Genomic DNA, 16,304 nt, shown 5'->3' with positions numbered 1-16,304 from the left:
AATCTGATTTTTGATAAAGGGGCCAAAAATATTAAATGGTGGAAGGAGGCTCTCTTCAATAAATGGTGTTTGGAAAACTGGGTTGAAATATGCAGCAGAATGAAACTGAACCACTTTATCTCACCAGAAACAAAAATCAACTCCAAATGGATCAAAGACCTGGATGTTAGACCAGAAACTATCAAATACTTAGAAGAAAACATTGGTGGAACACTTTTCCACCTAGAACTCAAAAACATCTTTGATGATACAAATCCAATTACAAGGAAGACTAAAACAAAAACAAATCAATGGGACTACATGAAATTGAAAAGCTTCTACACAGTAAAAGAAACCATAACCCAAACAAAGAGACCACTCATGGAATGGGAGAAGAGCTTCACATGCCATTCATCAGACAAGAGACTAATAACCAAAATATACAACAGCTCACCAAACTTAGCAACAAAAAAGCAAATGACCTCATCCAAAAATGGGCAGAGGATATGAGCAGAATATTCACTACAGAAGAGATCCAAAAGGCTCATAAACATATGAAAATTTGCTCCAGGTCACTGATTGTCAGAGAAATGTATATAAAGACAACATTGAGATACCACTTCACCCCTGTGAGAATGGCATATATCAAAAAGGACAGCAGCAACAGATGCTGGAGAAGTTGTGGGGGGCAAAGGAACCCTTCTACATTGCTGGCCGTAATGTAAATTAGTCCAACCTCTGTGGAGAACAGTCTAGAGAACTTTCACACAGCTAGACATAGACATCCCATATGACCCGGTAATTCCTCTCTAAAAGATATACCCCAAGGACTCCATAACACCCAACCTAAAAGATATGTGTACACCTATGCTCATAGCAGCACAATTTGTAAAATTGCTATTGCTAAAACCTGGAAGCAAACCAGGGGTCCAACAACAGGTGAATGGCTGAGAAAGCTGTGGTATATAAATACTACACAGCTATTAAGAACAATGAACCCACCTTCTCTGACCCATCTTGGATGGAGCTACAAGGAATTATGTTAAGTGAGCTAAGTCAGAAAGGCAAAGATGAGTATGGGATGATCCCACTTATAAACAAAAGTTGAGGAAGAAGAACAGAAATGGAAATGACTGATTTGGGAGTAGGGCTCCAAGTAAAAATCTCTGTGTGAGGTGAGGGTGGATGCTCAGCTTCACTTGGGGGGTTGGGGGGGTTGGGACAGGACACAGTCTTTTGGTGGTGGGAATGGTGTTTATGTACACTCCTATTAACCTGTAGTCATATAAATCACTATTTAATTAATGTGAGAGGAGAAAATTCATTGAATGTCTGTAACTTTTTAATGCATAGACCAATAGGCTGAGCCTTTGAAATGCTGACTCTCCTAAAAGCTTAGACCAGGAGAACAGAAGCAACTGGTGGTGTTACTTTAATATATATACATATGTATACGTATATATATATTATATATAACCTCTAGAGTGGGGCTCACTTTCCTGCATGCTTCTCTCAGTTCATACCAACTGATACTTCATCTGCTGATCACAACCTATATATCATCTAGAACCCACCAGGTTCTAGATGTATATATATATATATATATATATATATATGATAAAAAGACAAATTATGGTGAGATTATGTATGATATGGTAAACCCTAAGAATGGGATTTTCATATTCAACCCAATTGCCAAATAATTTGATTATAGCAATAACTATTTATTGCTTTCTTAAACGCTAAGACAGCAGAGACCTCCCACTTCCTCTATAAACCCCAAATTTCTCCCAGTCCTGGAACCTCTAGAGTGGGGCTCACTTTCCTGCATGCTTCTCTCAGTTCATACCAACTGATACTTCATGTGCTGATCACAACCTATTTAATGAGTTCCACCTCAGCATGCTTCACTTCAGAATGTGCCCAGAGATGTCAGGAGTGGAATGTCAACCCTTCAGCCTCATTACCTGGGTGAGAACTTTCCTTTCCAAGGCTCCTTAATCTATTTCGAGTGGTTCACTTCCTAACAAAGCTTCAAAACCTAGATATAGACCAGGTACCTTGAGATAGGGCATATGTACACAAGTATCCATAAATTAGGACAAAATATATACATTAAAGCAAAAGCGCACAATAGTCTGTAGTGAATCAATAAGTGAAGTAGAAAGCAAGTAGAAAGACTTAAAAACACCACAAATTACCTACTGAAATAGTTTCTTCTTAGATCTAGATACCCTCCTCACCTCTTCCTATTACACTTCTTTCAGTCACGCCAAAGCTAACCTTATCATAGTAAGGACTACAAAAGCTGAATAAGAGCAAGAGACTGGCATACTTTAATGATGACTCTAGTCACTATCAGGCAACCCCATCATCTGGGGCCCTAGTTAGGGAGTCCTGGAATTCCCACAGAGACACAATGAGCCTAGATCTTGAATAGAGCTCTCCATTATCACTGGTCATTTCCATCAGGAACAGCATAATGGACCCCTTTGGTGGCCCCCATAGGACTTTGCCCTCAATGTGGATCAACAATGGTAGATAATGTTCCATCCTCTGAAGGGGGATTAGATAACATACTCTATCTACGACCTAAAGCAGATGGGTTCTGAAATTGTTGTTCTTACTCATGACCACAGAATGTGAGTTCAGACCTACAGGAATGTAGAGGTTACATATGGGCCCCAGATCAAATTGATGGGGTTTACAGTCAAGAATACACTTTATATACTTTTCCTATATTTGAGAGCTACTCTCTTCCCTGATCCAGCTTTCTAGCCCTTTTTCCAGCCATGACATCATCTCCCCAGACAACAGCTTGGGTCTACCTGCTCAGGCAAAATCGAATAAAGTCATGGACCCTTTGGAATATACCTAAAATAGACCTACCAGCTATTTCCAAAACAGAGACCCCAAATATTCATCTGCAATATTCCAGTCTTTCCTTTAAGTTTGTGATTAGTCAACAATTGATATGGCTTTATATGTTAACTCTTTTTCAGCCGCCAGGTTCTAGATGCTACCATGATGCCAATCAGACTTCCCTGGGCAGAAGTCCCCATCAATATGTCCCCACTTCCTCTGAGCTCTGCCCCACTAGGAAAAGAGAGAGACAGGCTGGGAGTATGGATTGACCTGCCAATGCCCATCTTTAGTGGGGAAGCAATTACAGAAGCCAGACCTTCCACCTTCTACACCCCATAATGACCCTGGGTCCATACTCCCAGAAGCTTAAAAAATAGGAAAGCTATCAGGGGAAAGGATGGGATATGGAGCTCTAGTGGTGGGAATTGTACCCCTCTTATCCTATGGTCTTGTCAGTGTTTCCATTTTATAAATAAATTAATTTTTTAAAAATGTTCTTAATGGCTACAACCACAACTATATGTACCAAACTGTTGCTTCTGAGTCTTAGAAGGCCCCCAGCACTGCATGCCACCCTCCCTTGCCCCAGTCCCCAACACAGGACTTACCTGCTACTGAGGCAGCGTCTCAGTGAGTACGAGGCCCCTCCACCACAGGTGCGTGAACACTCGCTCCAGGAGCCCCAGGCATCCCACAGACCATCTCGTTCTTCCTCTGAGCGAGCAGTCCTGGAGCTCTGTGAGAAAGAAGAGGGTGGCCAGTATTAGGTCCCCTGAAAATGTATTCTAAAATGTGGACAGTCTGACATATACATGGTAGACTTACTGGGGTAAGAATGTGTCCATATATTTTCTATTTAATAATGTATGAATGTGTGCAATGGGATATTCAAATTTCTCAGCCATGAGGAAAAGGTTAAGGGATTGAACCTGTGGAACAGATGGAAGTGGGGTCCAGAAATAGGTATCCAGGTTAAAGTAAGATAAAGTTCCTTCCGGTCTACCCCTGTCTTTGTGAAGAGGGAAACTACTCTCAGAGATACTTTTTTTTTTGGGGGGGGGGTGATCATGGCCTATCTGTATTGTTTTCAGAATTTAATATTTTATACAACTGACGTTTTGTTGTTGTTGTTGTTGTTGTTATAGATAGAGAGTCATAGAGAAAGACACCACAGCATCCAATCTTCTCTTGGGTGAGTGAGCCCTGGCCTATGAACAAAACAAGCACACTATCCAAGTCAGTTAGCTTGCTGACCCACAATGAACCATTTTTATGAGGCAGTATGATTCCTTACACAGGTCCTTGTGGTTCACACTATGTGCACTTAGCCCGCTGTGCTACCACCCAAAAGCATGATTCCTTATTGACCTCTAGTAATAAGGTTTGTTAACTAGAATTAACTACATTAATTAATATTAGTTACGTGGAAATTGCCTTTAGATAGATGTGCTTGCTTCCTATGAAATCAGCATTTACTTTAAGAAAAGTGTTACATTTGGTCTCTATGCTGTGTTTCACATTTCTTATACAGAATAGTCAAAAATAAAACATGTGCCATAGTTAATAATCTCTGGAGTAAGAAACTCTCAGGGTTTGGGCAGGATGTGTGTTTTTTTTTGTTTGTTTTTACTAATCATGTGTCGTTAAACAAGTAAATTCCCTATGCTTCAATTTCCTTTTCTGAAAAGTGGACAAAATACAATCATAGCACTATACATGCACATACATACTATAAGAAGGTTAGTGGCACGTATTTGAGGACTTATTCCAAAATAAAGCACTAACAAATATAACCTATAATTATCATGCTATTATAATTGTGTGAAAGACAGCTACCAGGCAGTTTCACTCATATGTGGATTGTAAATACCTCAAACAAACAAGGGGCCTGTGAGAGAGCTTATCTGGGAGGGTGTCTGCTTTGCTTTGTGTACAACCCAAATTCAAGCCTCCAGAATAGCACATAGGAGCACTATAGCACTGAAGGAAGGAAGCTTCAGTGTTGAGTCTCTCCCTCTCAGTGTGTGCCTATTTGAAAATGTCCACCCAGACCAGTCAAGCACATGCACTGACAAAATAAAATAAAATAAAATAAAATAAAATAAAATAAAACAAAAAATATATACTAGAAAAAAAAGGAAAGGAAAAAATAACCAAATAGCCTCTTAGACTTCGTGAAAACTGTGGTGGTTGTTAGAGAGTAGGTAGGATACATAGCAACTTTGATGGCAAGTACTATGAGTTTTACACACACACACATCTATACATATATATATATATATATATATATATATATATATATGTGAAGCTATATACCTTCACTCTTATAATTTTGCAAACCAATGTTAGATCACTAATACTAAAAAGTTACAAAAGAAGCAAAAGTGTAGTGGCTGTGGACCTCCTCAAGTTGGAGTAGAACAGTGGCTTCAAAAATTCCTAGTTATAATCTCTTTATGTTTTCCGTTTCTTGTAGTAAATTGAGAATAATAAACATATCTCCATGGTGAGAAGTAACAAATCAGTTCCATGCCAGTGAGTACATGAGTGGATAAACAAAATGTCTGGTATATAAGCAATAGGATATTATTCAGCTTTAAAGGAATATAATTCAGGCATATGCTCCATGAATGAGCTTTGAAGATACTATGTTAAGTGAAAAGAGACAAAAATAAAAGGATAAATATGGTGGGATTCTAGTTAGATACAGCACCGAGTAGTTAAATTCATGGTGACTGAAAGTAAATTGATTGCTGTCAGATACATAGAGAAGGGAGAAGGGAGAAATGAAAGTTTTCTTTTTTTTCTTTTTGCCTCCAGGGTTATTGCTGGGGCTTGGTGCCTGCACCACAAACCCACTGCTCTTGGAAGCCACCTTTTTCCTTTTGCTGCCCTTGTCCATCATTGTTGTTGTTAATATTATTGTTGTCGTTGTTGTTGGATAGGACAAAAAGAAATTGAGAGAGGAGGGGAAGACAGAGATGGGGAGAGAGAGATAGACACCTGCAGACCTGCTTCACCGCCTGTGAAGCAACTCCCCTGCAGGTGGGGAGCCGGGAGCTCAACCGGGATTCTTACACTTTTCTTACACTTTGCGCCACGTGCGCTTAACCCGCTGTGCTATTTGTTTGTAGAGTTGCAGTTTGGAAAGATGAAAAAGTTATGAAAATGTTGGTGGTGAGTGATATTTACAGAATAATGCAAATGTACTCAGTGCCCCAAAACTATATACTTAAAATGATTAAAACAGTAAATTTTATGCTATATGTATTGATGTATGTTTTACCACAATTAAAGCTATATATATATATATATATATGTCTATAAAATGTATATTTTAAAAGGTACTAGGAAATAAAAATATGCACTATATGTGAATTGCGCTATTGTCAACACTATCATTAAACACTAAATCCTGAAGATTCTCCCCTGCAAATGGGTACAAGGAGCTTGAACTTAAGTCTAAGCACATGGTAACATGTAGATTCTACTCCCTAAACCATTGTTCACACTGTAGCATTATTAGCAGTACTACTTATAAACGTATATGGGCACTGAGGCTATACATTGTGATGATTCCCTGTGAAAGTACTAGTAATTTTTTTCTTCTGTTGAGCTTAGTTGAAACACTGTATTCTTAAGGTATCAGTTACTTGGCTACCTTGACTTTCCCACAAGAGACCCTCTAGTCACCTGCTACATTGCTTTTGCCTGTTTCTGTGACATGTCAGTAGTTTGAGTTTTCTATAAAATGTGACAGGTTATTGGTTGAAGAAACAATTGGCTTCCCTCCACACCTTTATCACCTAAAGAGAACATTTACTGAGCTTCAAAGCCTGGCTTCTAGAATTCATAAAGTCAGTCTGTAATCACAGAGTTTTGGTGGTATTATCTCTGGATAATTAAAGCAGCAAGGGAGAAAAGACATTGTGCCACTGAAGTATACATACCAAGTCTTTCTGTCTATACATCCATTAAATTCATTCTTCAGAGTTTTAACCTTTGCATTTACATTTTCAGATTTTCTTTTTGTTTACTCTGTGTGAAAGAAAGATGCCTCACTAAGAGAGTAATCATATTTGTCTGATTCACTGAGGTATTTGCATGACACACATAGGTTTGTTTGTATGATGCAATTTCCTTTTTTTTTTACTTGAATTCAAAATTACCGACATAAAAACCAACATCACAAATGCTAAAATTCATGAAGTAATTAAAGTGAGTAAAGTGAATATAAATTATGATACAATCTAATCAAAACTGAGAAGAATGTTCCATATGCAGTATTCACACATGAATCCATTTGCATGTGAGATAAGAATATCTGATGCCAAATCCATAGATTGGTGCTCCCTGGATATTTAAGAAACAGTGCATGGGTGGCTGAGTGATGGTCCACTTGCTAGGAGCCCATGTCGCAAATGTGCAAGGACTCAGGTTCAAGCTCACCTGCAGAGAGTAACCTTCAAAATGGCAAGATAGTGTGGAGGTCTATCATCCACCTCTCCCTGCCCCCCCCCCACCTTGTTTCTCCTTTCCATCTCATTTTCTTTCTGTCTCTACCTAATAAAGACATAAATAGATTAAATAAGAAATAATATGTGGTTAAGACATTATTTTTTTCTAGAAAAAAATGAACTGTTTCTAACTTTGAGCTAAAGTTCCTTGATTTTTATGTGATTATTCTAGAGAGACACTAAACTAGCTCTAAGATTATATTTCACTGGAAAAAAAAAAAGCTTACTTAATCACAAGTTAAAAGTTATAGCACAATTAAATATGTTCATGTTCCCATTGTTCTCGAGATAGATGGCATACTACCATAGAAATATCTACAAGTTTTCTTCTAAAATGTGGGATAAACAAAATATATTTCAATTGAATCCATATTTGATATTAGAGAAAGTGAAGTCATTGTTCTCCTTATTAACTGTGGCAGGTTTTTTACATCTATAACCAGAAATGACATTTCAGCAACCAAAGCCTTTTGGATATTTGAAACGTGGTAGTTTTTGCTTATTAAAGTTTTTCAGAGAACTTTTAATATAAACAACTTTGATGCCTTGCCTAGGTAGGACTCATGCTTACTTCTCTTTCAGTTTTGAATGTGCATTCCTCTTCAACTCACAGTATTGTTTTTTTATGTGTAAACTTTGAACTGCTTCTAGCAAAGGAGGCTGCATAATGGTTTGCCTAATAGCAATGTCAACTACTTCTAAATCAAAATTCTAAGCTTTCTATATTTATTCCAGTCATTTTCTTTCTTTATACAGTGCTGGTGAGTAAACTCGGGCTTCTCTCATGTGTGATGGCTTAGAGAAGCTTCCTGTGTCCAACTTTTCATGCATTATTTTTCCAAGAGAGACAGGATGACATAGGAGAAGTATTATAGCACATCCCACCATTCATGGAGCAGCCATCTCCTTGTGTGGTGTATCTCTTTCTTTCTTCCTCTCTGCCTCCTTCTTCTCCTCTCAGTTTCTCTGCCTTGTCAAATAAAAAAGAAATAAAGAAATGGCCAAAGGAGCAATGGATTCCTTCTATAGGCACTAAGCCCCAGCAATAACCCTGCTAGAAAAAATAAAGAAAATTAGAAGAGCCACTCTTACTCCAGGAATCTCATAATGGTGTCACCTCTATGATTTCACTGACTTATCTAAACATGGTTTACATTTCATAGTTTTGTGATTGATTTCAGAGCCAACTGCAGCAATCAAGCCTCAGGTGAACAATTTTTAGCATGACAGCTATAAGTAATTAAACACTTTTGAGTAAGCACATGAAGCAATAGTTTTCCTACATCTTATTGCTCATTAGACACTTAACCTTAGAATGACCTTCTAAAGTCTTCTTTTCTTGAAACCTGGATGGGCTATCCAGGACTTATGAAAGATGTTGTATGGTGAAGTACAAACTCCCAGTTTAAAAACAAACAAACAAAAAAACCTCTAGAGTTACATTTGTGTGCAGACACACATGCATGCACACACACACAAGAAAATATATTTCTGAATGTTGAAACAGAAGGTCAAACAATAATGAAAGTAGGTGACAAGGAAATGGCTGATAGGTTTTATAAAATTTAAGTCTTAAAAATAGATCAAGTTATTCTATAAGCAGATCTTCAAAAATTGCTTATTAGGTTAGCGGACAGGGCTGAGTGGTTCTTAAAGTTTCAAGCTCAGCAAGAAGCCACCTGAGCCTCTGCTTTCCTCTCTTCCCCCATCTGAATCCATCTGGATCTGTGTGTATGTGACTATACAAAATGGATCTCACACATTTCTAAATTAAAGAGGGGCGACTCTTCCAGTGATGACGGAACCTTTTTTCCTGTGGTTTAGCCATGCACAGTGGAGAGATCACTATACCGAACTATCCTGTCTATGTACCAAGTGTGGGAAATAAATCTTCAGATTCCACTATTAGTTCTCCTCCACACAGCAGGTCTCCATAAATCTTATCTAATCCTTGGCTTCTTTAACAACGTGGAGTACCGGTTCTGCCGCCAACTGTACAAGGTAGGGGCTGTGAATCCCTGCTCCTGAGAGCTTACAGACATTAAACAGTAACTGGGCTCTTGTAAAAGTCCATTAGCTTTTTGATGTACTTTCTGAAAGAGCAGAGTTGTGTGGATACTGAGGCATGCGCTTGCCCAGATCTTTGCTGCTGGCTTTGCATAGGAAATTCAGATCATCTGGTTCTTATCACAGCTGCATTGCTGGGGGATATGATGAACTGCTAGTGACACAGTGCACGGTCTTTCGGAGGCCACTGCATGAAGCCTGTCCCTTAGCTACTGAGGAGAAAAGTCAATTCCCTAACAGGGTGTAAAAGCTATCCAGGCCATGGAAGGACATTTGGGTCCCTGTCTTCCTTTCCCCCCATGATGCCTAAGCACATTTGCCAGCATTTCCCTTTCATACTCCAGTGAGGGCTTTTGGTGGCACCTAAGTCTGGAGGGTTGGTGAGGAGGAAAAATGCTGAAATTTATTAAGTACCTGTGTGCAAGAAATATGCTAGAATTTACATAAATTGCTGTATACAATCCTCACAATGAGCCAGATCGTGTTTTTTCATTACTATTATTTAATTTTCTAAATAGGAAAAATGAGGCATCACGCAGAACAAAGAGCATAGACCCGAGAGTCAGACAAAACTTTCTGGTCCAGTACCTTGACTTTGACCAGACCTCACTAGCCCAGAGAGTCTTTATCTATAAAAATGGAACACTAGGGAGTCAGGTGGTAGCAGTGGGTTAAGCGTACGTGGCACAAAGTGCAAGGACCTGAGGAAGGATCCCAGTTCGAGCCCCCAGCTCCCCACCTTCTGGGGAGTTGCTTCACAGGCAGTGAAGCAGGTCTGCAGGTGTCTCTCCTTCTCTCCCCCTCTCTGTCTTCCCCTCCTCTTTCTATTTCTCTCTGTCCTCAAATAACAACAACAATAATAACTACAACAATAAAAACAACAAAGGCAACAAAAAGGAAATAAGTAAATAAATAAAATATTAAAAGAAAATGGAACACTACTACTTCTTAGGGTGACTATATGGATAAACTGAAAGAAATATGTAATGTTTTGGTGTAGTTTCTGATAATATTATTGTGGTTTATAACATCTCTACATTCTTGCTTTGAACACGTACACATTCCCCCTAAGTCACAAAGTCAGGGCTCAATGCTGTTAGATTTGATGTCCAAGGCTGACCATCTCTTGTGCTACCTAGTTTCAGATTTTGACTTACTAAAGAACGTTTATCAGTATCAGGATTTTAACTTACTATAGAGCAGAAAGAACTACTGAGATCACTTTCTGATAACAAACAAACAAAAATGCCCTCAGGAATCTTTCTTCATCAGGGAAAATTAGGTTACAGATAGGATTAAGACAGCTATGTTTCTTTTCAGGAAACAAAAGCCAGACTGCTCAATGTCAAATACTTCAGTAATATTTTTGTTTTAGAAGTAGGGAAACTTGATTTCTTTGTATTGTATCCAAGGAAAAAGTTATGTTACAGCCATAATCTAGGAAACTGCTGAGAAACCTCTGGGTATTTTGGAATGTTCCACCAGAACACAATATCACAGCTATTGAATTAAAATCAGAAATTGCTGATAGGATTTGCACTAGTCCTCAGAAAAGTTGAAATTGGTTATTGAATATTATGAGTCAGCTTATCTCAAGGAAAGGAATCACCACCAGTTCCTATTGTTTGAAAATCATAAGCATAGCAAACTGAAATACTGTTTTGTTGTAATAACAATAGAATACTAATATAAATATCACTGTGAATTTTTAAAAAGACTAATTTGGAAGCTCAGGACAGGGTGCCTGGATGTATCACCTCACTTAACCATTCAGTAGTTGTGCTGCCTAGAACTGGTCCACTTCACCCTTCTGGGCTCAGTTTCCCCCCGTACAGAGTAAACATAAAATAGTGTGGTGACTAAATGAGTTAATCCACATAAGACTCTCATGAGGTGTTAATGATTCATTTAAGGAATTTATGCTGGCCAACCTACCTAATCCCCACACTGATCAAAGAGATTAGCAGTATCATTAGGAAACTGAGTCTCAGACAGTTGGGTAGGGAGATGATTAGCACCTCCTGGTTCAAAATGTCTAACCAGTACCACAATCATAGCTCAAAATAATAACAACTCCTCATGGGAATACTACTCTGCAATTAAAAAGACTATCAGTACCAGAAATGGTAAGACATCCCATGCTCATGGATAATAAACCCCCACACCTATGGACATCTAATTTTTTATAAATGGGCCCAAAGTATTAAGTGGAGGAAAGAGGCTTACTTCAATAAATGGTGCTGGGAAAACTGGGTTGAGACTAAACCACTTTATCTCACCAGAAACAAAAGTCAACTCCAAATGGATCAAGACCAGGATGTTAGACCAGAAACTATCAAATACTTAGAGGAAAATATTGGTGAAACACTTTCCCTTCTAAACCTCAAGGTCATCTTTGATGACACAAACCCAACTGCAAGGAAGACTAAATCAAAAACAAATCAGCAAGGGTACATCAAATCTAAAAGCTTCTGCATTGCAAAAGAAACCATCACCCAAAGAGACCCCTCACAGAATGGGAGAACATCTTTACATGACATATATCAGACAAGAGGCTAACAACCAACATATGTAAAGAGTTCACTAAACATAGCAACAAAAAAGCAAATGACCCAATCCAAAAGTGGGGAGAGGCTATAAACAGAGTATTCGCTACAGAAGAGATACAGAAGGCAATAGACATATGAAAAAATGCTCCAGGTCACTGATTGTCAGAGAAATGCAAATAAAGACATATTGAGATACCAGCTCACACCTGTGAGAATGGCATACATCAAAAACAACAGGAGCCACAAATACTGGAGAGGCTGTGGGGATGGGCCCCCTGGAATATACCTAAAATAGACCTACTAGCTTTTTCCAAAATGGAGACCCCAAATCTTACCTGCTATATTCTTACTTTTAGGTTCCTGATTATTAAACAATTTTTCCTGCTTTATAGCTCAATGTTTTTTTAGTCAACAAGTTGCAAATGAAACCATGATGTCAACCTGACTTCCCTGAGCAGACAACCTCACCAAGGTACCCTGGAATCCCACCTCTCCAGAGCCCCCTCCAACTAGGGAAAGTTAGAAACAGGCTGAGAGTATGGATTGACCTGCCAACGCCCATGTCCAGTGAAGAAGCAATTACAGAAGCCAAACCTTACACCTTCAGCATCCCATAATGATCCTGAGTCCATGCTCCCAGAGGGATAAAGAAAAGGAAAGCTTTCAAGGGAGGGGATGGGACAGGGAATGCTGGTAGTGTGAGTCATGTGCAATTATACCTCTCTTATCCTACGGTCTTATTGATCATTATTAAATAATAATAATAAAAAAACTATCTTCTCTTATTGTGTCCTTTGGGACAAAGCAAGAGGGATTAAAGGTGATTATGCTTACTAAGTGAGTAAGGAAATAAGAGACAACTACTACTAGGTGGTTTCACTCATATGTAAAATCTAGAGAATTGAAGCACATGCACCTACAAAATATATAAGTAAAAGAAAGAGTAGTCAAACTGGGGTCAGGCTGTGGCATACCTGGTTAAGTGCACATATTGCAGTGCACAAGGATGCAGGTTCAAACCCCGGATCCCCACCTGCAGGAGGAAAACTTCACAAGTGGTGAAGCAGGACTGCAACTCTCTTTCTCTCTCTCAATCTCTCTCTCTCTCTCTCCCTCTCTCTCTTTCTCCTCCTCTTCCTCTCCCTCCCCTCTCAGTTGCTCACTGTGAAAAAAAAGAGTAGTCAAAGTATACGATTTTGTGAGGATTATGGAAGTAATGGTGGTGGAGCACAGAACTTTCATGGTGGGTGTGGTGTAAGACTACATCCCTGTGATCTTAAAGTAAAAAAAAAAAATTCTAATTTATACACCACTTAACTCTGGCCTTTGGCAGGACCAGGCACTGAACCTAGGCCTCTAGAACATCAGACATACAAGTCTTTAATGCTGAATTGTGTTCCCAGGCCCCACTATGCATTTTTAAAAACATTTTATTTATTTCATTTTAATAAGAGAAAGATACAGAGAGAAAGACCAGAGGACTGCTCAGCCCTGGCTTAAAGTGGTGCTGGGGATTGAAGCTGGGACTTTGAAGCCTCAGGCAAAGAAGTCTTCTGCATAATCATTAAGCTGTCTCCCCAGCCCCCACTATGCTTTTTGCTGCTAGAGATTTAGAACTCTTAAGTTTGGATGAAATATGTTTGTGTGACATACATGTGTGTGCATGTAATTATACACTTATGTATACATATATATGTATAAAATCTGTATTCATATACAAATGTATATATAACAGACTAAATATATATATGTTAATTTTTTTAATAGTGACTTACTAATGATCGGCAAGATTGTGGGATAAGAGGTGTTATAGTCAAATATTTTAAGAGCTATTTTACTAGGGGCCAGGAGGTGTTGCACCAACTTAAGAGCATATAGTGCTAAGTGCAAGGACCTGTGCAAGGATCCCAGTTCGAGCCCCTGGCTCCCCACCTGCAGGGGGGAGGTCACTTCACAAGTAGTGGAGCAGGTCTGCAAGTGTCTTTCTTTCTCTCTTTCTCTCTATCTTCCCCTCTACTCTCAATTTCTCTATGTTCTATCCAATAAAATGGGGAAATGGCCACCAGGAGCAGTGTAATTGTAGTGCCATCACCAACCCCCACGATAAACCTGGAGGAAGAAAGATTTTTTTAATTAAAAAAAGGTATTTTACTATAAATAACCTGTCAATCTGGTTTTCTTTTCCACTGTAATAGTTTCCTATAGACTAACATCTATAATAGCTGAATCCTGAAATGCAGAGGTTGCTCAATTAGGAGGAAAAGGTAGAAACCAATGAGTTCATTATTTAACAAAGGGATACTGGATAACAGATAAATTCTACCCTATAGAAACTGAATTAATTTGAAAAAAAATTCTTTATTGGGCTGGCAAAACAGTTCACTGGGATAGCATGCTACTTGACCATGTGCAGGAGCCAGGTCCCCCAAAGAAAGCTTTCTTTTCTCTGGTGCTGTGGTAGAAGGGGGGGGGGGGGTTTGCTGGGCAGTAGCTCAGCTGGTTAAGAGCACATGGCACGGCTCCCTACCTGCAGGGGGGTCGCTTCACAGGCGGTGACGCAGGTCTGCAGGTGTCTATTTTTCTCTCCCCCTCTCTATCTTCCCCTCCTCTCCCCATTTCTCTCTGTCCCATCCAACAACAATGACAGCAGTAACAACAACAACAATAATAATAACAATGATAAACAACAAGGGCAACAAAAAGGAAAAAATAGCCTCCAGGAGCAGTGGATTTGTAGTGCAGGCACTGAGCTTCAGTAGTAACCCTGGAGGCAAAAGAAAGAAAGAAAGAAAGAAAGAAAGAAAGAAAGAAAGAAAGAAAGAAAGAAAGAAAGAAGGATCATCCTTTATTGCCATGTTTGTTATGGCATTCATTACCTTCTTGGCCCTTGTACTATGGAGATAGTCTTTATACTGTTTTATAAGAGAAAATTATCTGATGTTCTAAAAATGGTCTTCTTAGTTTTTTTTTTTTTTTCAATACTTAGAAATAAAAAGAAAGAAACCTCCAGTGGAAAATAATATGTAAGCCAAGCACAATGGAAAACAGTGAAGAAACACCTCCAGGGCTTCCACACCCCTCCACTCCCCAATGCAGACATATTTGTAACACCCCCTCAGATGAAATTTGTGAATTCCTTACTTCCTGGTCAGCTTCAGTTTTTATTTCCATCTAATCTAACTCAGTTCAAGCTGGGACTCTAATCAGTCATAGATACTTTCTGCAGCACTGGCAACTCTTGCGAAGTGCATTTACAAAACATCTGTAGAACTAGCAAAATATCTGGGGTTCTGGAAAGCATATGTTGGGGTTTGGAATCATAAACAAAGAGTTCATGGCAGGGAACTCATTCCGTGAGTGGTGGAAGAAACTGGAAAGTTAATTAGATGATATGACTTAGTGTTGGGTAAACAAAAAACTTAAATTACAACTGATAATAGAGAAGCTGGGGGAAAGAACCAATTAACTTCTTGTTCCTATAAAGCCTTGGGTTTTAGCAGAACTCTCCTAACTCTTAGTTAACCATAATGACATCAGGAAAAAAAAAATGTCCTGAATAAGCTCTATAGGACTCTAGGTATAATTTAGATTCTATTTTTCAGCTTAAGATTAGATGTTTTCCTTCTTAGGTTCACTTCAGATATTATAAATATGTGCTTGAAACTGAACTCTCTAGCAGTTGACCTGGTTTCTGTTTTTACATTCTTGTTTCTGTTGTTCTACACATGAAGTTCCTTCACACACACACACACATACACACACACACACACACACACACACGCCCTTATTAACATTTTATACAGAAGTCACAGTTATTTGATTTTCTGTTTATTGTAAGACTTAGTGGAGAATAAATTGAAGTTAAAACATGATTTCAGTGTACTTCTTTGAGATTTTTACTTTACATAACAATGATCTTCCCAGTTAGAATGTAATCTCTTTGAGGAGAGGGGTTGCGCTTTCTATTTTTGAGCTACCTACATCCTCTTGGTAGGAATAACGTTGCATGCCAATTAGAAGAAAATACAAGAGATACATCCAAACATTTTATCAATAGTGAAAACTTTATACCCTGATTTGCTATTTTGCTTATCATTTGTTTCTTGAAAACACACACAGTTTATAAAATAACCACAGAAGGAAAGGGTAGGGAGAGAGAGCAGCAGGGGGAGATGATCAGATTCAAGTGATTTCAAGGTGAGACTTCCTTCTCTCCAAATATGTGTCCTCACCACCCTCTTTAACTCTAACTCAGGTGCATGTTTCAAAAAGCATTAGGTCTCTCAGTTATTATATCTTTGTGTCTTCAACAGATAACATTTCCCCA

The 16,304-nt window shown here is 38.7% G+C and overlaps 1 protein-coding gene across 4 annotated transcripts in view; it reads right to left on the bottom strand.

Annotated features, from left to right (window-relative positions):
• The window catches only part of ADAMTSL1 (ADAMTS like 1), a 1,221,418-nt gene that overhangs the window by 483,847 nt on the left and 721,267 nt on the right, over positions 1-16,304 (bottom strand). For all 4 annotated transcript variants that reach the window (XM_060199610.1, XM_060199611.1, XM_007535759.3 and 1 more), the window contains one exon: positions 3,453-3,580. In XM_060199610.1, the coding sequence (XP_060055593.1) occupies positions 3,453-3,580 (128 nt within the window). The remainder of the gene's footprint in view (positions 1-3,452; positions 3,581-16,304) is intronic.

Source organism: Erinaceus europaeus, chromosome 10 (genome assembly GCF_950295315.1).
Source record: "Erinaceus europaeus chromosome 10, mEriEur2.1, whole genome shotgun sequence".
NCBI classification, from domain to species: Eukaryota; Metazoa; Chordata; class Mammalia; order Eulipotyphla; family Erinaceidae; genus Erinaceus; species Erinaceus europaeus.
This window is presented reverse-complemented; position numbering and strand designations above follow the sequence as displayed.